The 23,574-nt window shown below is 53.5% G+C and overlaps 1 protein-coding gene across 1 annotated transcript in view; it reads right to left on the bottom strand.

The window, feature by feature from the left end:
- RRP12 (ribosomal RNA processing 12 homolog) overlaps positions 1-21,286 on the bottom strand; it is a 28,142-nt gene extending 6,856 nt beyond the window's left edge. Inside the window, exons 1-29 of the mRNA XM_059899502.1 lie at positions 21,059-21,286; positions 20,285-20,517; positions 18,679-18,762; positions 17,531-17,607; positions 16,931-17,036; positions 16,611-16,727; positions 15,400-15,538; positions 15,184-15,311; positions 14,121-14,219; positions 13,386-13,477; positions 11,871-11,982; positions 11,562-11,659; positions 10,233-10,347; positions 9,169-9,311; positions 8,830-8,951; positions 7,835-7,899; positions 7,585-7,747; positions 7,001-7,155; positions 6,663-6,730; positions 6,010-6,103; positions 5,000-5,158; positions 4,784-4,864; positions 4,460-4,565; positions 4,125-4,232; positions 3,450-3,607; positions 2,343-2,434; positions 2,009-2,170; positions 1,717-1,889; positions 1,354-1,482 (exon numbers count right to left, since the gene is read on the bottom strand). Coding sequence (XP_059755485.1) covers positions 1,354-1,482; positions 1,717-1,889; positions 2,009-2,170; positions 2,343-2,434; positions 3,450-3,607; positions 4,125-4,232; positions 4,460-4,565; positions 4,784-4,864; positions 5,000-5,158; positions 6,010-6,103; positions 6,663-6,730; positions 7,001-7,155; positions 7,585-7,747; positions 7,835-7,899; positions 8,830-8,951; positions 9,169-9,311; positions 10,233-10,347; positions 11,562-11,659; positions 11,871-11,982; positions 13,386-13,477; positions 14,121-14,219; positions 15,184-15,311; positions 15,400-15,538; positions 16,611-16,727; positions 16,931-17,036; positions 17,531-17,607; positions 18,679-18,762; positions 20,285-20,517; positions 21,059-21,197 — 3,517 coding nt within the window. The 5' untranslated portion in view covers positions 21,198-21,286. The remainder of the gene's footprint in view (positions 1-1,353; positions 1,483-1,716; positions 1,890-2,008; positions 2,171-2,342; positions 2,435-3,449; positions 3,608-4,124; positions 4,233-4,459; positions 4,566-4,783; positions 4,865-4,999; positions 5,159-6,009; positions 6,104-6,662; positions 6,731-7,000; positions 7,156-7,584; positions 7,748-7,834; positions 7,900-8,829; positions 8,952-9,168; positions 9,312-10,232; positions 10,348-11,561; positions 11,660-11,870; positions 11,983-13,385; positions 13,478-14,120; positions 14,220-15,183; positions 15,312-15,399; positions 15,539-16,610; positions 16,728-16,930; positions 17,037-17,530; positions 17,608-18,678; positions 18,763-20,284; positions 20,518-21,058) is intronic.
- Between the last annotated feature and the right edge of the window lie 2,288 nt (positions 21,287-23,574).

Here is a 23,574-nt window from a genome sequence, read left to right as displayed (position 1 = left end):
AATTGCTGTTTAATGCGTACAGAGTTTCAGTTTTGCAAGATGAAGAGTTCTGGAGATAGGTGGTACAACAATGTGAATGTATTTCACACTGGTGAACTGTACACTTAAAAATGGTTAAGATAGTAAATTACATGTTATGTATATTTTACCATTTTTTAAAAAAAGCTACCAGTATATTTAAAAAAAAAGAACTTTGAAACTGATCAGCTGGAGGGAAGACAAACTGAAGTGAAGTCAATCAACAACCAAACGTCATAAGAAGCGTGTGACTAAGTACGGAAGCCTGGCAGTCCCTGGGCTTGTCGGGAGTTCCGAGGGAACACGGCTGAAGCCAAGGGCCTGTGGAAAGGCCACAAGGCAGGACTTGCACTGGATCTGAAAGAGTGGAGAGGGGCTGGGAAGGTGGGGGGCAGGGGGCGGGTGGGCATTTTTAGCGTCAGGGTTCCATGCGCAAGAAGGGAGCAAGGAGACAGGATACACTGAGGGTGAGAAGGGGGCAATGACGAGGCCAGATCAGGAAACAGTGTCACCACATTTACCCCCAGCACGTCTATACGCTGTTCAGGTCACCATTTCATCTTCACAACAACCCTCTGAAGTAGGCATTGGTATAACACCCACTTTGGAGTGAGGAAACTGAGGCACAGAGAGGTTAAATGACTGTCCACAGTCACACAACCGGTAAGTCGGGTTGCAGGGGCAGCAGTGAGCAGGCAGTGAGAACCAAAATAAAGAGGAAGACATAAAATTTAGAAGATCCAGGCTTTTGTGATCTTACAAGATATGTACAGAGAGATACGTGAACACAGAGATACGTGCAGAGGGAACGGGAAAGACGAAACAGGACTTGGAGATGTTACACCTGAGCGGCCCCTGGACAACAGGAGACAATGACTCGGGAGAGTCTGGCTCTTTTCACCAATAAATGAGCTTCCAGGCCTCAGCCAAGTTTACGCTTGGAATAAAAAAACACAAAAATTTTCAAAAAGGAGGAGGACAAGCGAATAACCAGAACAGAATACAATAGAAGAGAGATTAACAGAGTGTATCACAGACGGTAAGAGGAAGTACTACTGCCTTTTGAAAGTTTTGTTTGAATTATGGAAGTACTGTATATATGGCTGGGTTACACCATGAAAAGATTTCTCAATGTGGTCAAAAAAGTTTGAGAAACTCAAAAAATTTGAGAAAGTTGCCTGAGACACAAGCTCCTTATATCTTTCTTTACCTATGTTTCCCCCCAAAATGGTCACTGAGTGAATGAGTGAACAAACAAATGAGCGGATGAAGGAGCAAGCAAGTGCAGCCCTGGCCCAGGCCGGCTGCAGCTCCTGACTGGGCAGGTGGCCCCACCTTTAGCACCTTCCTCTTCCTCCAGCTTGGCGTTGTCATCCTCCTCCTCACGGATGATCAGCCGGCCGTCGGCGCTCACCTTGAAGCCGTGGTCCTTCTTCTTGCCCCAACCCGGCCCAGGCTGGGTGGCTGGTGGGGCAGAGTCGGGAGGTGAGGAGGTGGAAGGCCAGTCCTAGCCCGCTCACACCCTCATCATAACCGACAAGCCCAGGTCTGTGACTTGGATGAGTGCCCGCAGCACTATGATGTGCATGTGTGGGAGGCCAGGGTGCCCACTGGCCTCCCCAGAGGCCACGCCACTCCTAAACCTGGCCCAAGGCAAGCCTGTCCTCTGTGCCCATGGGCCAGCCGCTTCTTGCTCACCCAGGACTCGCTGGGCCACCTTGGGGTCCAAGAAGTTGAGGGGCTCGTCCCCGCCACCCTCCTTCAGCCACGCTCGGCTCCTGTGGCGGGCCAGCCTCTGCTGCTCCTTGCCCCGGCTCCTCTCCTCCTCCTCGTCCTCCTCATCCTCTGAGTCAGCCAAGATCTCCTCGATGCTAAGGACAGACAAGCCCCAAGTCAGGGCGCTCCAGGAGAGGTAGGGCAGCTGGGCACGGCCTGGGCAGGCTTCGGGTTGGGGGAGACCAGGTCCCCAGCATCCCGCCACGGGTCTCACCTGTCGCCTTTGCCCTGGACGGGCTCCTCCTCTTCCTCCTCCTCCTCTTCCACGGCGGCCTGGTTCAGGGCCCGGTGTTTCTTGGCCCGGGCCTCTGCTTTCCGGATGTTTACCAGGACTTTCTGGTATTCCTCTGGCAGGAGCTTCCTCACCAGCTCGAACCTGAGGGCGGAGACGGGCCGGTGAGGTGCCCGGGCCAGAGAGCGCTATCCAGAGCGAGGTGTCCAGCCAGAGTCCTTCCAGCCCCCCAGCCTGGCCCCTTCTCAGCAGCGGTCCTGGTGGGACTGGAAACCCCTCGACTCCTCCCCTACTCCTTCCCAGTCAGGGCACAGACCCGAACTTGCGGATGAACTTGGTGAACAGGTTCCGAAGCTTCATGCGGAAGTGCCGCCGCATGTCGTCCGAGAGCTTCCCGATGGCTCCCATCTGCGGGGCAGAGCAGCGGGGCTTCAGGGGGAGGATGCACGCCCCACCCTGTCTGCCCCCCACACCACAGGTTTCTCCTGGTTTCACGAGTCCCTCCTACCGCCCTGCATGAATCTCTGGCTGGACCGCTCTCCAGCCTTCGTGAAAAACGTGTGGCCTGCAGGTATCATCTGCAGTGTCCCTCAGTGAGACTGGTGGTGCAGGGCCCCCTCGATCCTTTGAAGGCTTGTATAAACCCTAGTCACTCCAGGACAGGTCACCGCTCAGGCCGTCCTCCCCATCGCTGGCCCCAGTTAGGCGGCAGGGTTTGGCAGGCAGGGGCAGGCATCCTGACTCTCATCTGCCCCTTCTCGCTTTGACCCAACCCAAGGTCAGATGCAAAGATGACAGGCAAGAGGGACCTAGAGCCCTGATGCGATTCAACCCAGCTGGAAGTGGGAAACTGAGGCGGCGGGTGCAGTGGACAGAGGGCTCAGAGGACAGTCCCAGCTTGCTGCACGCCTTATGCCCAGCAGGAGGGGGCCAGGGACCCAATACCAGAGGGCTCTTCAGGCCCTTCTGCAGCCCAGCAGGGGCATCCAGAGAAGCCTTCTCAAACCCAGAAGGTCACAGTGCAAGAGGGAAAATAAAAAGGGAGGTTTGGGTCCCTTCCGAGGGAGAGCCCAGAGTCGCAGTTCTGTTCCCAGGACTGCTCTCACTAGCACTGTGACCTGGGAAAATCTCTGGCCTCAGTTTGCTATCCGTAAAACAAGGGGTGGCCCTACCCACTGGTCCCTGCCCTGCAGAGCCCCTGCTGCTGTGGAGGGGCCGTGGGGGGTGACAAGTGGCAGCCTGGGTGCTGTGCCCCTTTACCTCCACCACTGGTCCCTTCCAGGGCTCCTGCATGACCTTCTGCTGCACAAGACAACGTGTAGCTAGAAAAGTGTTTGAAGCTGGCTGGCCTCAAGGCTCACTGGGTCTCTGCCGGCAGCTCTCGGGCCACGATGCCACTGGCCGAGGGGAAGGGGACACTCACCACCAGCTGCACGTGCTTGGCCAGATGTGCCATGTCCATGATGACCACTGCCACCTTGACGAAGCCCAGTGCTGATCTGACCACATCGCGGGTACGGGAGGCCAGGAGCAGGCACACATTCTCCAGCAGCTGCTCCATCGTGCTGGTCCCCATCAGACCTGCGGTGGCCAGAGGGCCACCGTCAGAGACACCTGGAACCCCACCCAGACCCAAGACCCCTGCCGCGTCACAAGAGTGGGAGCTGACACCTGGGGGACACTTCCAAGTGCCTGGCACGCGTCTAGTCACTTTCTGCCAGCATCTCCTCTAGTCCTTCAGCCACCCTGTGAACAGGTGCTGGTTTTCTCCCCCATTTTAGAGATGAGAGAGTAAGGTTCCAGGAGGTTCCTAAGTTTGTTCAAGGTGTCACATGGCTGGTAAGAGGCAGAACCGGGACTAAAATCTAGGCATGGGACCTAACCTCCTCCGACCCACTCTGACAGTGGGATGCAGGCAGCTGTGGGATGAGGAAAGCCGAGCTGGGCAGGAGAGGAGGCGGGAGGCGGTCAGGCCTGGTTCCAGCTCTTCGTCCTCCCTCCCGGGACCTTTCCCTGTTTCGGTAGCCACACTGTCCTGACCTCCTGGGCATTTTCCTACCCCGAGGGCTTCCCAGGTCTTCAAGGAAATAGCGTTTACCTTTAAACTGGAAAAGGAGGTGGGTCAGGGCCAGGATACTGCAGCTGACCATGGTCACAGCGCCCACGAGACCAGGGTAGATCAGGACGAGGTAGCGCTGCAGGGCCTCTGGGAGGGCGGAGAGCAGGAGGAGTTGCCCAGGGCAGAGCCCACTGTGCACGCTGTATCGCGGGCCCAACGGGAAGGGGGGCTCCAGCCAGAGAGGAGCAGCCCGCCCAGGGCCAGGGCTAGGCAGCTCCCCCTATCTTTCCTCTCCGACGGGCGGCTGCGGGGGGCCTCCTCACCCAGGCCGGGAGCACAGCATCCACCCCAGCCCCATGCCACCCGGGCCTCACCTGCCGGGTTTGGCCCAAACCGAAGGAAGGCGTGGCCCATCTCCACCAGCAGCGCAAAAGCATTCTTCCGAGCTCCCACCGACACCTCCTTGGTGCAGAGGATCACCTGCCCAGACAGCCCCGTTAGCACGGGCTCCCCGAGCCGGCCACCCCAGGGTTGGCAGCCTGAGGCAGAGTGGACAGGTAAGGGCGCTCATGCTCCCAGGCAGTGAATCCAGCCCACCCCCACTCCCCATACTGCCCTCCCCTGATCCTGGTAGGCCTTCAGGAGCCACATTCCAAGGAACCCCAAATCACAACACGCCCCCCTCCTGCACCCCTCACCTCCGGGACGAGGGCACTGATGAACTCCTCGTGCTCGGCTGAGAGCTTCCTCACAATATGTATGAGGCACTTCAAACGCGGCTGCGGGACAGGGGGACAACAGTCAGGACCCTCAATGCCACCTCCGCCCCTGAAGTCCCTAAGCGTCTCCACGCTGGTCCTCTTCTGGTGTCGCTCATCCCCCCTCGGGCAGAGCGGGGCCCCTGGAGTCCGCACCCTCTTGGCGGGCGAGGAGGTGCTCCGTAGCGAGTCCAGAAGGGTCTTCTTCAGGTCGTCCAGGTGGCTCTGCACGAAGCGGGCGCCAGGGCCCTGGGGGCTGGCGCACACCTCCTCCAGCACGCGGTAGGCCTTCTTCTGTACCCCATGGGCCTTGCTCTGGGAGGGCGTATGGTAGACAGGGGTGGGTGAGAGACGGGGCTAGGGGGCCCCCCACCCTCACCCAGTCCAATAACATCCACAGAGCAGCCACGTGAGCTGTGACTGGCCCTGGTGGGGACTCAGAGAAGCTGGCCCTGCCCTCTGGAGCTCGTGACATCCAGTGGGAGGGCAGGGAGAACACAGGTTAGTGAGAAGCTAACTCGGGGCCGGGCAGGGGACGCCGAGGGGAGTGAAGCCTACCCAGCCCTCCAGCCCTTCCGCTCCCCCACGGGACACCTCTCCCGAGGTTAGGTGACTCTGCCCTGGACTTGTGTGTCTGCCTGCACGGTCCACCAGAGCACTTCTCACGCTGTTGGGTGACTGCTTATTACACTGTTGCAGTGGTGACAGTTTTCAGAAGGTCACGCTGGCCTGACGTTTGCCTGGCGGCTAGCCACAGCGGGCAGGGGCGAGCATGTCAGGCAGGGGACCCAGCACGTGCAAAGGCACAGAGGGGCTGTTATATCTGGAACCCTTAAAAGCAGCCTAATGAGCCCGGAGTGGCAGCAGGGGGATGAGGCTGGGTAGGATGAAGATCAGGCCAGGCGGGGATGGGCCTAGTGAGTGAGTCAGGCCTCGGCTCTGCAAGAGGCATCTTAGCAGGTGAGGCCCAAGCATGGCCGTGCATTTCTGTCACTCTGGCACCTACATGACAGAGTACAGGGCTAGACAGATACAAAGGGCAGCCGTGCCATGAGAAAGCAGATTAAAACCCGATCTTGGGCAGCAGCAAGGCATGGAGACAGGGAGACAGGGCCCCCGCCCCCGCCAAGTGTGGTTGTGTGGGGCTCCTGGCCTCCAGGGCTCACCTCTAGGTAGGGCCGGATGGTGGAGTACAGCTTGCTGATGGCGGCTTCATCAGCGTGGGGAGCCAAGGCCACGACCAGGTCCAGGACGGACAATCTGCTCAGCGACAGGAGACCAAGGAGAAGCTTAGTGGAGGCTGGGGAAGGGCATGGACTCTCAGTGTCCTCATGTCTACTGGGTACGGGGGAGGTGGGAAAGGTCAGGGTGAGGAGGACAAGGGGCCTCGAAGGAGCCCATGAACAATAATCACTGCCTGTAACCTAACTCAGCACTCATAAGGTACCAGCACTGTTCCCAGCGCTTTACATGTCTTAACCCCTTCAATCCTCACAGCAACTCTACTGCAGGTATTATCATCATGCCCATTTTACAGATGAGGGCACAGACTAGAGTAGATAAATAACTCAACCAAGGTCACAGCTTATAAGGGGCAGAGCTGGGATTTGAATCCGGGCAGCATGTCTCCAGGGTCCTCACCCTTCCCTAGCAGACTACAATGGTGCTCCAGGATGGAGGAACTGGTCAGGTCTCATGGTAGAGCTGGGACATTGAATATCTCAAGACTTTCCTAAATAATTCCAAACAGAAACACAGAGCTTCTGCTAGACGTACTCTCTAGCTCCCTGGGCTGCCCCAGCTCAAGTGGGGCACTTACCTGGTGAAGTCAGAGCTAGCAGGGTCCAGCACCTTCTCACTGGCTTTTTCCAGCAAACCATTCACCAACTGGCAGCCCAAAGGGATAAGGAGGGAGTTGTTCAAGAGAAAATACAGAGCAGCAGCAGGTCCCAGAATTGCATCCTCGTCTCTTCCCCCTCCTCTCCTCCCTTTTGAGGAGCCTCGAGTCCAGCCTACTGCTGGCATGTGGTCCCCTGTTCTTCTGGGGGCAGAGGGCCAAGTGAGCCATGGTGGGTAGGGTCTTGACCTTTCCAACACCCCAACCCAACACTCACCCACCAGAGACTGTTCCTCCCCCTCCTCTACCAGCTAGCTCACCTGAGGCTCAGTAATGGTGAGGTAAGTTTTGATGGTTTCCAGCACGGCCCGGCGAGGGGCTGGGGTGTCTCCAGCTGCAACGGGCTGCCCGTACAGGTTGAACAGGATCGGCAGAAAGTTCTTCGCAAAGCGGCTCACTTCAGCACGGTCAGCCTCTGGCAGGAGGACCAAAGTTTGCACAAAAGGGCCAGGAGATGACCCTGCCTCAAAGGCCACTGTGGTTGCAGCCCAGAGGCATTCTTTTGGGGGACCTGTGACAGGGTCATGGGTTTGGGGCTTTTCTGGGACAGGAGAGGCTGAAGCCAGAGCACAGAGGACGAGGGGCCACCACGGTCTATGGGGCCAGCCCAGTGCTAGCCCCACGTAAAGGCTGGACGACTCCCAGCAGCTGTCAGCACACTGAGAGTAAAGGAAGAGAAGGGGCCGTTCTCAGCGTCCTACCAACTCCTCGGGTCCCCAGCGGACACTCAGGTCCTTGACAAGGATCAGCGGTGGCTCAGGCAATGAGCTGGACAGGCAGGGTCAGGGGACTCGCACCATCACAGCCATCTTCCTCCAGCCCCGACCGCAGAGCCCACACGTACCCGCCTCACAGCCCTTGGTGATGAGGGTGCGCAGGGCCTGGCACACAGTGACCCTCAGGTCTGGGCGCTCGCTGATGGTCGTGCCCAGCGTCCGCGCCAGCCCTTTGAAGGCGGTGGCCACGTCCGTGGGCCTCGTGCAGAACCCAGGCAGGAGGGTCCAGATCTGGGGAGGGAGGGGATGATAGAGGAGAGTGACGCCCAGCAACCTGTGCCCGCCTGTCCTCCCCACGCCCCCCAGCTGACCCCTTACCTGCCACTGGAGCGTGTCGTAGATCTTGGACTCCACTGTGCTGCCTGCCTGGGCCAGGTCCATTGCTAGAGTGACACAGGACACAGTGTGACCCTGGGCACACTCCTGACTGACAGGCCTCATTTTTACCCAAACCAAAAGCCCAATGACGAGGACAGGAATATGGGCGATTCCCCTGCTCCACAGACGAAACATAACACTTATTATTAAACAAACACTTGTTTGTTCTAAAAAAATGAAAAGACCTATGTAAAACAGAAAGCGATATCTCCCCACAATCTACCCCCCAAATCTTCCTCCCCATTTCTGACCTTATATTTCTCCAAGCACGTGCACACTTTTAAAGACGTAAAAAGGACTGTCTTATAAATATATTGTTCTGAAACCTGGTTTTACTTGGGAATAAAGCTGGTAGCATTTATCAAGCAGTTTCTACATGGCAGCCTGTGTAATGTGCACTTACGTGATTATTTCATTTAATCCTCACACCATCGCAATTATCGTCCTCATTTTACAGATGACGAGCAGACCCAGGGGAGATGAATAAACTTGCCCGAAGTCACCAAACTGTGGAGCGGCTGAGCTGAGATTTCAATCTAATCTGCTCAGCTCACCATGGACTAAACACGTCCATTCCCCTGTCGGTCTCTTTCCTTCTGTGTCCCACGGTGGGGCTTTATTATGACTGACTTCACTGGAGCCCCACTGAGGGATGTGTGGGCTGTGTCGGGATTTTTACTTGGAACATCTTTGTATATATAAATAGGTGTGTACCTGTCTAATTATTCCTCTGGTGGGAGAAAAGGCCCCTGTCTGCCTGCCTCGGGGCAGGGGTGCCTGGGCACGCCTCGGACCCCGCTGATGACGGTGCTCAAGCACTGGCTGACCACCTGCTTGGCCCAGGGAGGCTGCCGAACATCCTAAGGCTGGGGTGCTGGACCAGGAGCCCTTCCCGACCCTTCCAGTGAGGCCCCAGGACTGTGGTGGGCCCGTACCTTTCCTCTTCAGGGTGGTAGCTAGAGGTAGGAAGTAAGCGGTAAAGAAACCAAGTCGAGTTTCCCGGACATGGTCTCGGACGACGGGCAGCAGCCAGCTCCGAGGGAAATCCAGAGTCTCTCTGGGAGGAGGGAGGGGAGGCGCGGTGAGGAAGGGGTGACGGCCTGGAGCTGTCTCCCCGTGGAGCCGAGGAACAGCACAGGTCCTGCTCTGGCCGCCCCCACTGACCCGCACGGCACACGGAGGCGTCAGCCGAGGGTGTGGACACCCTCCCAGCGGAGAACAAGCCCCGTGGCTCTCCTGGGGCTGGAATGGAAGCCAAGCAGGGCTGCACTTACTCAGAGCCATCAATTTCCAAAGGCACAGCCTCTAAAACCACCTCGGGGCCCATGCTGGCCACGGCAGCGCCCACTGCGCGGTCCACAGCTGCCGTGTGGGGGGAGTAGGGGGAGAGGCGCAGGTCACACAGGGACTGGAGGCACTGGAGCAAAGAGACGCGGGTCAGACATTAAGACGGGCCCGCAGCGCAGGCACCCGGGGCTGAGGCTGGGCCGAAGTCTCCAAGAGGACGAGGTCAGGGGTGTGGGGTCAGGTTATGCTCTCGCCGGAGGTCACAGACCATTAACGAAATTCAACCCTTGGATGTGTCTGAGCCCTCCTCAATGCCCCAGGATTTAAAAAGAAATTCTGTATTTGTTAGTAACGTGTAAAAATCAGGAGATTTCATATACAAATGTAGATTTCCGGTTTATCTTGAAAACTGGGAAGGTATGGGAAACGCAGACCCACAGTACAATTAGTATAAATTAGCAGGCACTGCGGAGCAGCTGCCCCTCGAGACCAGAGCTGCCCCCTCTGGTTCACTACAGCCCCGCAGTACCCCTCTGCGGGCCTCATTCCTTGAGGACCTCTCACAGGAGCCAGGTGTTGCCAACCTAATCTAGCAGGGCTGGGGCCAGGCCTCTCAATGAAGGCCCTACCCTTGGGGAAGGCCCCACGAGGCCGGGAGCTGCTCCGCCTACTGGAGAGGGGTCTGTGGCCTGGCCTCAGGCTCCCACCTGCTCCTGGAGCTGGGGAGGATCTCCGGGTGATCCCTGAGCCTTAAATGGTTTACTCTGTCACTTGTTACAGAAAATTTAGAGAATTAAAAATTAAAAGATAATAGATAGGGGTGAAGGAGAATCACACTGGTTCCCTGTGAGTTTCAAAACCATCAACTCCAGCTAAGACTAGTGAGAAGGCATTAGGGGGTGGGGGGTGAGGGGTGGTTTCAGCCCTCTTCTCGTTCCTCCCAGTCGCCTTCCTGGGGACACAGTACTGGGCACCCGCAGTGGACCCTGGCAGTGGGGGAGTAAAGTGCAGAGGTAACGGAGACACGTGCCCCTCTAGCTGCCCCAGTCACCTTCCTCATCACAGGATGGGCCTGTCTCCCACACGCCTCGAAGAAGACACACAGCAGCTGCAGCACGGAGCTCCATGATGCGTGGAATCTGTACGTCAGGCCCTCCTCCACTGCCCTGCCAAGGGAGTGGGCAGTCAGGGCCGTGGAAGTCCATGGCCGGCACCAGGAACTACAGACCACGGCAAGGGTGAGGCCCCAGGAAAGGCCAAGGGGGAGAGCTAGTGCTTACCAAGTACCCCCTGTGCTAAGAGTTTCATTTATATAATCCTCACACTTCAAAAAAAAGCTGTGAGCTAGGTTATTTGTTCCATCCTCAGATGGGGAAACTGAGGCTCAGAGGGACTAAGTAACCCAGCAGCGTCACTCTGCTAGTGGCCAAACTGGGCCTCCAAAGCCCGTGTTGTCACTGTCCCATGCTTTCTCGGTCTGACCAGAGGTGGGAAGATGGGGTAGGTACAGGTGGCCTGGGCAGAGGGAGGAAAGCCACAGCAGTGGGGAAGCCCGGCCGGCTGCTAGCCCCTTCCGGCCCATGCACGCTGTGGTCAGCTCATCTCTTGAAGTCGAGACCCAGAGGCTTCAGGCAAGAATGGCCAACAGGGGTTAGTGTGGGGAAAGGGGTGAGCTGGGGGTGGAGCAGCTCTATTCCTCAGTTTTCCAAAAACTTCATTCCAGGTGTATCCAGAAGAAACAGGCCTATGTCCTCACAAGGAACAGAACCCAAAGCATCACACCTTGGAGCTGAGCAGACAGACCCAGAGGAAACACCAAAGATCCCAGCCTCTTGGTGCTCTGAGGCTCCTCACTGGTGGCTGGAAGGGCCCAGGTGGTTGGAGGCCGTGTCTGTGAATGGCTTCTCTTGGAGGCATGGAGGGCAGCACAGCACATGAGTAAGAGTGGACTCTGCGGTCAGGCTGCCACTTACTAGTTGAGTGACCTCAGCTTTCCCAGTCTGTAAAATGGGGCCAGCACCTATCTCCTAGAACTGTAAGGACTACCAGTAGTTTCTATTTATTGGAATTTAACTACACACCAGGTACTGTTCCGAGAACTTTACATATATGACCTCATTCAATCCACACCTCCATTAGACTGATGCGGACCCTGAGGTGTTGAGAGGTGGAGGAACTAGCCCCAGATGACGGGCCCCCAAGTCCACACTCATGAGCATGACACTACGGCACCTGGAGTGTGGCCAGTGCTCAAACCGACAGCAGCTGCTCTGGCAGTGTGTGCAAGGCCCACCACAGTGACAAGAGGAGTACCTGTCATCATGAGGAACTTTCTACAGGCACACCTTATTCCCTCCTCACGCAGAAGCTGTGTTCTCACCTGAACATCTTGGCGACATACTGGGCAGGGCCTGAGGCCGAGGAGGTCACGGAGCCGATGTCAGCCATGTGGGGAGCGACACACTCCTTCAGGATCTCCTGCAAAAAGAGGCCACAGCTGTTTGGGCCCAAGACAGCCCCCCAGTGCCACTCAGCCTTCCCAGGTGACTGCTTCCTGAAGCTTCTAGGAAGCTCACCCCCACCCTGAGAACTTCCTCCCCAGGACGCAGCTGGAGGCCTGCGGTGAGCTCTGGGAGCTTCTAAGGCTCTCTGTTTCCCTCGCTAAAGCTGGGCTGGGGGGCTGAGGTACCTGAAGGCACTGGGTGGCAGCTGTCACCACCTGCGAGTGGGGGGAGAGGAGGCAGGTCGTTGCAGTTCCAAAAAAGCGAGGGAGGTGGCCCAGCCCCAGGTCCCGATGCAGCCTGTCAACACAAAAGGCTTCTGTGGGGCCTGGCCCTGGGCCTCGGGGACTCAGATGGCCCAGGTCTGACAGCAGTCACAGATCTGCGGGGCTCTACAGGGCCCTGCTGGTGGGCAACTGCAAAAAGTGCCGTCATGCAGGTGACAACTACATGTGGTACAAAAATGCAAACAGGTCTCCAGGGTATAAAACGAAGAGCATGCCTTCCTCACCACACCTTTCTCCCAGGCTGACTCTCGGATGCACTTCCCAGGGGAAACTCAAGCTTAAGTTTCTCAAATACTCTTTGAAGTTTTTATGCATATACAAACACACAAAACAATAACAATTGCTAACATTTATGTAACAATTACCACATACCAAGCACTGGTGTAACAATAAGCATTAATTCATTTAAACCTTGCAAAAAACAAAAACAAACAAAAACCTTACAACTGAGATTAAATCCTATTACAATTCCCATTTTATAGATGAGGAAACTGAGGCTTGAAGAAGTTGAATAACTTGCCCAAGGCCACCCAGCTAGTGGGGGGTGGGGGTGGTCAGGATTCACAGCCCGGTAGTTTGGCTCGAGAATACAGATAATTATGCACCTTGCTTTTGCTCAGTATATCTTGGAGGTCTTCCCACATCAGCATGCACACATTTACCTCAATTATTTCTAACAGCTGCCTAGTATTCCACTGTTTGCATTTAACCAGTCCCCCCCGGGGCCACATCTAGGTTGCTCCTAGGTGTTTTTGCCATTACCTATAGTGCTACAACAAACATCCTACAACTGTGGGAGTCCTCCTGCAGGATAAACCCTGAGAAGTGGAGAACAAAATGATTTGGCCATTTGCTGGCACCTCCAGGTAAAAGGTGATTTGGTGCAGAAAAAAAGACACGGGCCTGGCAGACCTGCACTGGGGACCTGGCTTTTCTCCCTTGCAGCTGCATGACTAGCTAACTCGCAGTGCTTTACTTTCTGGTTTATGAAGTGGGCTAAGACCTTCTTCGTGGGGTGGTGTGATCAGTGAGATGAAACATGGATGCAAAGCACCCAGCACGGTGCCTGGGGGAGAGCAAGCCGACGGGAAGCCTTCAGCGGAGGGGAGGATGACACGGTGGTCAAGCTTCGGGGGACTCAGAGACCCTGCCTCCAGGCAAAATGCAATCACCAACTGATATTCTATTTCATTCTCAGCCTTATTCGGGAAAAGTGGAGCCATCTAGTGGCTACTATAAGAGTGACTGTTATGACGGAGACACAGAACAGAAACTGGGACCGCCACCCCCCCCCCGCCCCCCCGCCGCCCAGAAAGCCGAACCCCCTCCAGCTTCCGGCTCATGTCCCTCCCATCTGTACTGCAGGGCAGGGGGCCTGGCTGGAGGCCAAGGGACCGCCCTCCACCGCATCCCTACCTAACCAGGTTGATGTGGGCTTTCTCCATGACTTTCAGCCAGGCCAGCAGGGGTTGTAAGTCATTCTCGCTGGGAACGTAGTCATACAAGGCCTAGAGGCGGGACAGGGAATAAGCAAGTGACTGAGCAAGTGAGTTCAGCAGCAGCCCAATGACAGGACCCCTTCCCATCCCTAGGCAACAGCACGTCCCCGTGACTGTCCTGTCCCAGGGCCTGCACACGGGGCCCCCTGCACTCACAGCCCCCTTGGCCTTCCTTTCCCTGCTCAATGAAGCCCTTCCGCTTCTGCTTCTATGGGAAAAAAATCTCTAGGAGCAGTCAAGAATAACTTGGGTCACACAACCCTTTGTGAACCTGACAAAAGCCAGAACCCTTCTCCGGAAAAATGCACGTGAGCATACACACACATTTTGCAATTTTGGGGGGGGGGGTTGTGCCCCCTTCCCCAAATCCACCCAGAGATCCCTAACATTGAGAACCTTTGTTCAAGGTACCTGTTAATACCATGAGACCACACTGAATGGTTTATTACGTTAACTACCACGAAGTCAAGAGTCAGGCCCCCCGGCTCCCGTGGACACTGATGTGGCTTTGTTGGCCAGTCTCCTGGCTACCCGTCTGCCTGACTCCTACGCTGGGGCGGCCCAACCCAGCCCATCCAACCTCGCTCTGCAGACAAGTAACAGGGCCGCCCCCCAGCACAGCCATGTCCCCCGTCCCCCCATCAGGCCTCACCGTGATGATCTGGGCGTTGAGCTCTGCTGGCAGGGTACCCGGGCTGGGCTTGGCATGGAAGAGGCTGTGAAAGGCCTGCATGGCACAGGCTGTCACCAGCTGGAGAGGACACGGAGGCTTAGTGGGGAACCCACCGCAAAGCCCACGGTGGCCCTGGGCTCCTCAATATCCCACTGCAGCCGGTGGGCTTGGGGGGACTTGGGCCCCCTGAACCTCAAACATGCCTCCTACACCTGGACACTCAGGGGACTGTTGCTTTAGTAAGTCTTGGCAGCCACCAGGAAAAAAAATGATTTAAACAAGGACAATGGAGAAATGTGAACAAAATGTTTTTTTAACATAATGGGCTAAAAAAGCAGGCTACAAATGGTTGGCATACTATAATTACAGCTGTATTTTCACGTTTTTATGTGTTTGCTTACCTAAAAAGAAAATGTCTGAAAGGATACACAGCAAGTTGTCTGTACTATTTATCTTAGGAAATGAGACTTGGAGGGAAAAAGAGAACTTCTATTTTTTACTTTATATACTTCAGAATGTTTTTTTTTTTCCTTTTAAACAACAATCAGGTTATTTATATAACGAATGCTTTAAAATACGTATGTGAACAAACAGTATAAGAGAATATATAAAGACTAACAGAATTGTGCTAGCATATCAAATGCAAGGGATCGTTTTTATGTATCTTTAAAGTTGTCATACTGACGTTATTAAGCAAGCAAAAAAAAAAAAAAAAAAAAAAGAGAGAGAGAGAGAAATAACCGTGCCTGTGGCTGGGGTAGAGCTCAAGGTAGGGGGAGGACTGACGCTTTACCAGCCCCGCCATGGTTCCATCCTCTCCCTCACCTCATCTCCCAACTGAAGATGCCCAGTCTGTCCGACACCGGGGATGCAATGCTGTCCCTGGGTGTAGCTAAGAGCAGCGCGGGGGGCCGGGAGATCCCAGCCCCCGCTTTTGGCCTGACCAGTGAGCTTCCCGAGTGCCAGCACCACGGGCCTGGGGTCTGAAGCTCTGCCCTCCCTCCTCCTCGGCGCGCCCCCACGCGCTGGGGCCCGAGCTCACCACGTGGCTCAAGGTCATGACCCGGAGGAGAGTCTCACTGCAGCTCTTCACCAGGCCGTCCGGGAAGCAGGGCAGCAGGTCCTTCAGCAGGGTCAGCATGTGCAGCGTGGTGGTGGCCTCCTTGGAGCCTGGTGGACAGAGGGCAGCTGAGACTCCAGCCCACTCTCTGCAGCAGGCCCTGTCCCCCGCCGCCCGCTCTCAACTGCGCTTCCCCACCTCCAGACTTCTCGATCTCCTGGATGCAGAACTTGGCGGTGGACATGGCAGCAGGGTGATGGGCAGGGGCCTTTTCACCAAACATGAATTCACTGCCCTTGAGGACGGAGCACACTCCATGCTGGGCAGCCTTCCGGATCTGAGGGGCAAGGAAGGGGGACAGGGCCGGGTCAGTGTTCAACCAGCAGTGTGTGTGGTTCTCATGACCACCAGCAGCGAGCATCGATCGCACACCTCCTACAGGGCCAAGGCCACGCCTGGGGCTGCGTGTGTGTGGACTCCCGGGCTGCCGAGTAAGACAGACCTCGCTTTCCATTCTCTCCTGCTAACTCACCAACCGGCCTTGAGCAAACCAGACCACTTAGTCTCTGAGCTTCAGTGTCTCATCTTTACAACACGGATTCCTTCATTCATGCAATCATCCAGCAATATGGAATGTCCACCAGTTCAGCAGTGAACCAACAACTCATTGGGAGGTAGGAAATAAAGAAATGTACACCAGAAGGTAAAAGTACTTTGCAGACAATAAAACAGGGGCTGTTACTTTTTACACGGCGATCAGGAAAGTGTCACTTCAGTGACATGACGTTTCAGCAGAGACCTGAAGCAAGTGAGGGAACCGCCGCAGGGATACACAGGGAAGGAGGCATGCCTGCCTGGGATCAGAGCGCTTAGCACAGGGAGTGACTCTTATGACTGTTACATGTTCCCCGCCCTAAATTTCAGAAGGAAGCAGAGTGGCCAAGCACAACTTACTGGGCACCTACGACAAGCCAGGACCTGCACCAGGCCTGTGGGGAACACCAGAGTGTCGCCGTGACCTTGCAGCAAAGTCGTTATTATCATCCCTATTTTACAGCTTAAAAACCAAGACTCGGAGAGGTTAAGTAACTTGCTCAAGGTCACAGCACAACCAGTGAGTCCAGTATTCAACTCAGTCTGTGTGACTCCAAAGCCCCCCTCCAGCCCCCTCTCCTGCCACTGTAACTAAATACGTCACTGACCAATGAGGCAGCAGAGACTCAAATGGGCCTGACCGTGACCCTCCCTCCTGTAGGAGGAGCTAGCAGATAGGGCTTCAGGCAGGAGGAGAGCCTCTGGACAAGAGCCCAGCGCTCAGGGCGAGCTCCCCAGTCCACTCAGCAGGCCAGGCCCAGCCCGGTTACTAGAGTGGCTGCCCCCTCCCACGTCCTGGTGCCCCACGGCCTCACCTTGGGCTTGGTGTGCACAGTGAAGCTCAGCAGCCCATGGTACACCTGCAGGGTCACGGGGTAGCTCCAGGCCTCCAGGTCCTGCTTCCGCAGAAGGGTGGCCAGGCAGGAGAGGACCTTCAGAGGAGAGGCAGACTCTCAGCTCCACCCGCTTCACCCAGGTGGGAAAGAGCCCGGCTTCTCACCAACTCCAGAAAATGCCAAAGGGCTTTCTGAGGGCCCACAGAGTGCCTATACCCCTCCCAGGGAGTGTCCAAGCTGTAGCCAAATCAGATGGGCTCTGGAAGACGGCAGGGGGACACCGAGACCCAAACACTGACCCATCGGAGGGCAGAGGTGGAGCCACTGCTGGCCTGGGCTGACATGATATCCATGAAGGCTTTGGAGGTATCAGAGAACTTCTTAATGAGCACAGGGCTGGGCACGCTGCAGGGAGAGAAGAAAGAAGGTCAGAAGACCAGAGGGGCCTCCGAGAGCAGCGGGTCTGGAGGAGAAGCTGGACAGAGCGGGGCAGCGCTGGCCCAGTCACTCAGCGAGCCCACCCTTCCTGACGCCCGGTTCAGTGCGTTTCCGTGGCACCTGAGCTCCCTGCCTGCCCCACCTTCTCCACTACCCACCAGATGGGCCCTTATAAACTCCCCCAAGTCCTCTCCCCACCTGCCCCCCGGCTGCAGATGCCCAGACATCGTGGCTCAGCACTCCACCCTGGCCCTGCTGCCTCGCTCGCTGCACAGGGCTGCCCCTGCCCGGGCACCAGCACTCACACTCTGTCCCGTAACATCCCAGGCCACCCTGGAGCCTGAGCCAGTAGAATGCCACCTGATACTTAGCATCTTTTTGTTCCTTTTAATAATTCCCTGATCCTCTTCCTCCCTTCCACCCCCACTCCCTTCTTCCCCCTACAAGGAGCCAGGACTCACCGCTTCAGGACGAGGTTCAGCAGGTAAGCAACAGCGGCCAGAGACTCCGCGGACTCCACTGCTTCCATTGTTGTCATCTGAGGCCAGACCATGGGGTGTGAGTGGGAAATGTGTCACGCTGGGCAAATGGGGTATGGGGGCACCGTGTGCCCAGCAGGACGGTTATGACCAAGAACGCTGGTGTCAGAGGTTCAAATCCCAGCTCCGCCACTGTGACTTTGGACTGGCAACTTAACTTTTCTGTGACTCGGTTTCCTCATTTGTAAAACAGGGATCATAAGTTGTTGTGAGGTTTAATTGAATTAATATACATCAGACATTTAGAACACTGCCTGACACATTATGAAAACCATATAGTGCTATGTAATCTACGTCACTAGTCTAGAGCAGAAGTTAGAAAGCTTTTTCTGTAAAGAGCCAGATAATAAATACTTTAGACTTTGCAGGCCACATATGGTCTCTGCTGTGTATTCTTCTTTGTGTATTTTAACTATCTTGTAAAAATGTAAAAACCATTCCCAGCCCTAGGGCTATACAAAAACAGGCCACGGGTCAGATGATGCCCATGGGCTATATAGTTTGCCGGCCCCTGTTCCATGGTAGTGGTTCTCACACTTTTACACCCTTAAAAAGTATTGAGGGGGGCTTCCCTGGTGGCGCAGTGGTTGAGAGTCTGCCTGCCAATGCAGGGGACACGGGTTCGAGCCCTGGTCTGGGAAGATCCCACATGCCGCGGAGCAGCTGGGCCCATGAGTCACAACTACTGAGCCTGCGCGTCTGGAGCCTGTGCTCCGCGGCAGGAGAGGCCGCGACAGTGAGAGGCCCACGCACCGCGATGAAGAGTGGCCCCCGCTTGCCGCAACTAGAGAAAGCCCTCGCACAGAAACGAAGACCCAACGCAGCCATAAATAAATAAATAAATAAAATTTAAAAAAAAAAAAGTCAATTACTTTAAAAAAAAAAAAAAAAAAAAATAACGTAGCAAATCCCGCCAGGCTTACCAAGCCACCTGAGAATAACTGAAGCGCTTTCACCTGTTTAGGGCTGTCCTTCTCTATCCCCGCATGCAGGGGCCCCTGCCTTCTCCTTATAGCCTGAATAACCTGCTACTCCGAAAGCCCGCCCACCTGCAAGTCACACCCACTCACCAGGGCAGCAAAGTACTCAGTCTCTGTCTCCTTCCCACCCTGGGAGCGTATCACCTCGGTGACAGCAGCCAAGACAGCACAGATCTGCACATGAGGGAGAAGGTACCTATGACATCTACTTCCTATCAAACCCCACCGCAGGGTAGCCTCTTCTCCTTCCTCCTTCACAAATTATTCTCCTGATAAAGCCCAGAGCAGACAAGATGAGCAGTATCCAGAGCCAGGGGAACACACACGGGGCCCGGCAACAGGAAAACTCACACATCTGCCCAAAACCCACCTCTAAGGCTCTACCCCTTATATATGGAAACACCTGCACAAATGTGTAAACATTCAAGCACAAGTGTTCACTGCCACAACCAGTTGGAACAATAAAGCAGCCATCAACAAGGGATTAATAATGTACTCTTATTATATAATAATGACAAATTCAAACACTATGTAACTATTGAAAAGAGTGGTGAACAACTACACAGATTAACTTAGAAACACTGATCAGTGGTGAAAAAAGTTGTAGAATAGTATATAAAAAATATAATGGCATTTCAGTAAACCTAAACAAAATGTGGGTAAAAAAGTCTAGAACAGTAATTTGACAAGAGGCCATTGAGCACTTGAGATGTGGCTAGTATGACTGAGGAACTGCATCTTAAAATTTTTTAATTATTTATATTTAAAAACAAATACTTTATCCAGTTATTTGGAAACATTTAGAACTACTTGGGTATATGAATCTACTTTTGCAACTGTAAGTTTTATGAACTTTAAATACAAATCAAGTATTGCCAATGAAGATTTAGCCTCCAAATGGAGGTGTCAGACTAGATTTTGAAGACTCACTACGATAAAAATAATGCAAAAAACACCTCACTTTTAAAAATATTGATTATAAGTTGAAACAACAATATTTTGGGTACACCAGGTTAAATGAGATATATAATTAAGGTTAATTTCACTTGCATCTTTTTTACTTTTATTTAACATAGCTACTAGAAAATTTTAAATTATGTATGTGGCTTACATTATATTTCTTTTCAACAGCGCTGGTCTAGAAAAGTACTGTTACTGTTAACAGTAACTACCACAAAGGAGTTAAGCTGGGAGAACAACTTTCATATTTTATTCTACTCACCTCACTTTGTTATCATTTATAGTTTTGACATTTTTCATTTAAACAATGAAAATATATATATATATATAGTTTATAAACTAAAAAAAGTAAATAACATTTAGGTCTTGTTAGATAAAACATTTTTTAACCACTGTTATTCAGTATTAATTTACTCAACAAATGTTTCCTGAAAACATTCTATCAATATATAAAAAAGCCTGTGTTAGGCATAGCTTAAGAGATAAATGTTTGCAAAAAATGTTTTGGACATTTGAAAATTGTCAGGAAAATACCCTGAGGGACTTTACACTTGAGCCAGGAAGATGTTCTTAGAAAAAGCAGAAAGTGGAACCTGCCCTAGGAGAGGTAATAAGCAGCAGACACAAAGGGTAGGAGGGGTGACACATCATCCAGAGATTCCACCTGTTGCCACCGGACAGCAGTCAGCTGGCCTCCCCTCACTAGCCTCCGGCTGCCCTGAGAGTCCCCCCCTACCTCCTTGTGGGCAGCCGAGCTGGACTCCCAGAAGCGCTGCACTTTGCTGAAGGTGACGTTTGTGCAGTCGGAGAGGCCGCTCAGGAAGGTGCCCGAGGACTTCTCGGTGAGAGCTGGAGCCACCTCTTCCTCTTCCATGGCAGTCTCGGGGGCTTCGCTTTTACCCAGACGCAGGGATCCTGACTGCAGCTCATTATGCAACTTTACCGCATCAACTGTCAAGTCGCTCTTTCCTGAGAACCGGAGGCAAAGGGTAAGGCCCCCACTTCTACCCGAACCTCCTTTTGGCTAAGAGAACAAGAACTACCCCTAGGAAACAAACAGGCGGAGTCCAGGCCCCCAACCAGAGAGGCTAAATTCTGAACGCGGTCTGCCTCAGCAGTCCACTGTACACCTAGAACTTATCAGATTCAGAAAGGGAATCCTCCAGTTAAAAGTTTCGCCGGTGGGAGTCGGCTGGGGGCTACAGCGAGGGGCCTGGGAAAGAGATGAGGGTGAAAGCGCTTTGTAAAGCGCCACCACGGTTAACTATAGGCGTGAGTACTGACTGATACTCGTGGTACTCTAGCCAAGTCATCTCCCTCCTGTGGAGTCGGTTTCTGCATCTCTTAAATGGGGAGGGTGGACCTTTACAACAGGCTCCAGATCGGACATTTTAGGAGACGAAAGGTCCGATGCTTGGGCCCCTGAGCCTGCAGAGAGGCTCAAATCCATTGAGACCCAGGCCCGCCCAGAACCCCGCCGCCGGCTGCGCCTGGGTCGCGACCCTGCTACCTGAGGGCCGGCTGAAGAAGCGGCTGCGGGCGGCCTGGCGGTGGCGGGAGATGGCCGGGTTGCTGTCGCTGCTGTGGCCTTTCTTCCAGCGTTTCAACTTGGCCGAGACCCCGGAGGGCAACTTCCCCGAACGACCCATGTCTACTAAGCCGGGGATGAGTTTAAAGCACCGGGTTCCAAGGACCTAGAAACACACGCAGGACCCACGTGGGTTCGCAGCCCGCTCCCCTTCCTGTTCCTCTGGCGTAACTTCCGTATTCACGTCCGTTACCATGGCAAAAGAGTCAACATCCGGTTCACATATTCTCCAGGCTCCGATCTGGGAGGGGCTCCGAGGAGATCAGTTCCTAGGGAAGAAGTTCTGGTGTTAGGGAGCCGCTGGGGCTCTTACTCCAGGGCTAGGGTTCTTGGCCACAGGAGTGTCTTTTTTTTTTTTTTTTTTTTTTTACATCTTTATTGGAGTATAATTACTTTACAATGGTGTGTTATTTTCTGCTTTATAATAAAGTGAATCAGCTATACATGTACATATATCCCCATATCTCCTCCCTCTTGCGTCTCCCTCCCACCTTTCTTATCCCACCCAGGAGTGAGTCTTATAAAACTGGAATTCCTTTGCAGGTTAAAAAACAAACGTACATTTATATTATTTTAAAAAATCTAATTTCAAAACTTAAGCGTAGAAACAAATTTATTTGAAAGAGTTAATCCTACTGTGTAGCACAGGGAACTATATCCAATCTCTTGGGAAAAACCATAATGGAAAAGAATATTTAAAAAAAAAGGGGACTTCTTGGTGGCACAGCGGTTAAGAATCCACCTGCCAATGCAGGGAACACGGGTTCGAGCCCTGGTCCGGGAAGATCCCACATGCCGCAGAGCATGTGGCCCGTGCGCCACAACTACTGAGCCTGTGCTCTAGAGCCTGTGAGCCAAAACTACTGAGCCCGTGTGACACAGCTACTGAAGGCTGCGTGCCTAGAGCCCGTGCTCCGCAACAAAGAGTAGCCCCCGCTCGCTGCAACTAGAGAAAGCCCGCGTGCAACAATGGAGACCTAACGCAGACTAATTAATTAATTAATTAATTTTTAAAAAATGTATATATGTGTATAACTGAATCACTTTGAAAGATTGGCACAACATTGTAAATCAGCTATACTTCAGTTAAAAAAAAAAAAAAAAGAGTTAAGACCTGGCCAGATCTGAGGAGTGAAAACTGGTTTGGGCTGGAAAGAGAAGAAAGCAGGCAGTGATGGTCTAAACCCACTTAGCTATTTTCATTTATTACTGTGGATACCCACTTGCTAAACCACCCTTGCCTCACGACAGCACTCAATCCCACCTACTTAATATCCTCTTCTCCTAATTCCATTTCAGAACCAGAAAGCAATCCAGAACTGATTCCCACTCCCCTGAGACCCTCCCCAGAATCCTTTAGCCAGACCCCAAACTTTACATAAGAGCTTCCCTCCCCTCTCTTGCAGAGCAGCATTCCAAGATTCCTCCAGAATTCCCTCCCTCAATTCAAGTCAGTAAATATGATTTTGTCAGACTAAGGCTTGATCCTGGGGCTTTCGGCTGATTAGGCTTTAAACATTCATTTTACAAACATTTTTTTTTAGCTCCCACTGAGTAAGACACTTCAATGAGTCAATCTTGTAAATGAACCAGAAGCTGACAAAGATTTTGCATTCTGCTTCCTTCACTTGATACAGTGTGAATTTTCCCCCTTGTTACAAAATGATGAAATGACAATTTGCGTTCCCCGCAAATTCAAATGTTAAAATCCTAACCCCCATAGATGATGGTATTAGGAGGTGGAGTTTTGAGAGGTGTTTAAGTCGTGAGGGTGGACCCTCATGAAAGGAATTGGTGCCTTATGAAAGAGATGCCTAGCCCCTTCCACCATGTGAAGACAAAGCAAGAAGGCACTAGCTATGAACCGGGGGCCTCACCAGCTACACTGGCTCCCCTGAAGCTCGAAACCAGCCATAACTAATCTACAGTATTAGAAGTCAGGATAGCACTTTTCATGGTGGTAACAGCTGAGAGTGGGCACAGTGGTAATATTCTAATTTTTTATCAGAAGGGAGTTTACATGGATGTATTCACTGCGTGATAACTCACTGAGCTGTACACTTATAATTTGTGCACTTTTCTGTGTATATATTAGTCTTCACTGGTTTACTAAAAATAAAAAGTCGTCCTTGCACACAGAGCAGAGGGAGCATCAAGACTGTTAACATGAGAAAGCATCACCGCAGCAAAGGCAGCTAAGGCAGCTGAGCGTTGACTCAGCTGCACGAGTCACCACCAACTCCTCCCATCGGGCCCCATTCCTGGGACACAGGCTGAGAGCTGGGTTGTAAGTCTGAGAAAAAGGAACTGGTGGCCTGAGGAGGAAGAGGAAGCCAAGTCTGGAAACTACTGTAAGCAAGCCGGTGCTCGCAACCAGAGGCCTAGATGTGGAGACAGTTACTTGAGAGAAGACAGACGTAAGTGTTGGGTTTGAGTCT

This window comes from Balaenoptera ricei, chromosome 16, assembly GCF_028023285.1.
Source record: "Balaenoptera ricei isolate mBalRic1 chromosome 16, mBalRic1.hap2, whole genome shotgun sequence".
Classification (NCBI taxonomy): Eukaryota; Metazoa; Chordata; class Mammalia; order Artiodactyla; family Balaenopteridae; genus Balaenoptera; species Balaenoptera ricei.
This window is presented reverse-complemented; position numbering and strand designations above follow the sequence as displayed.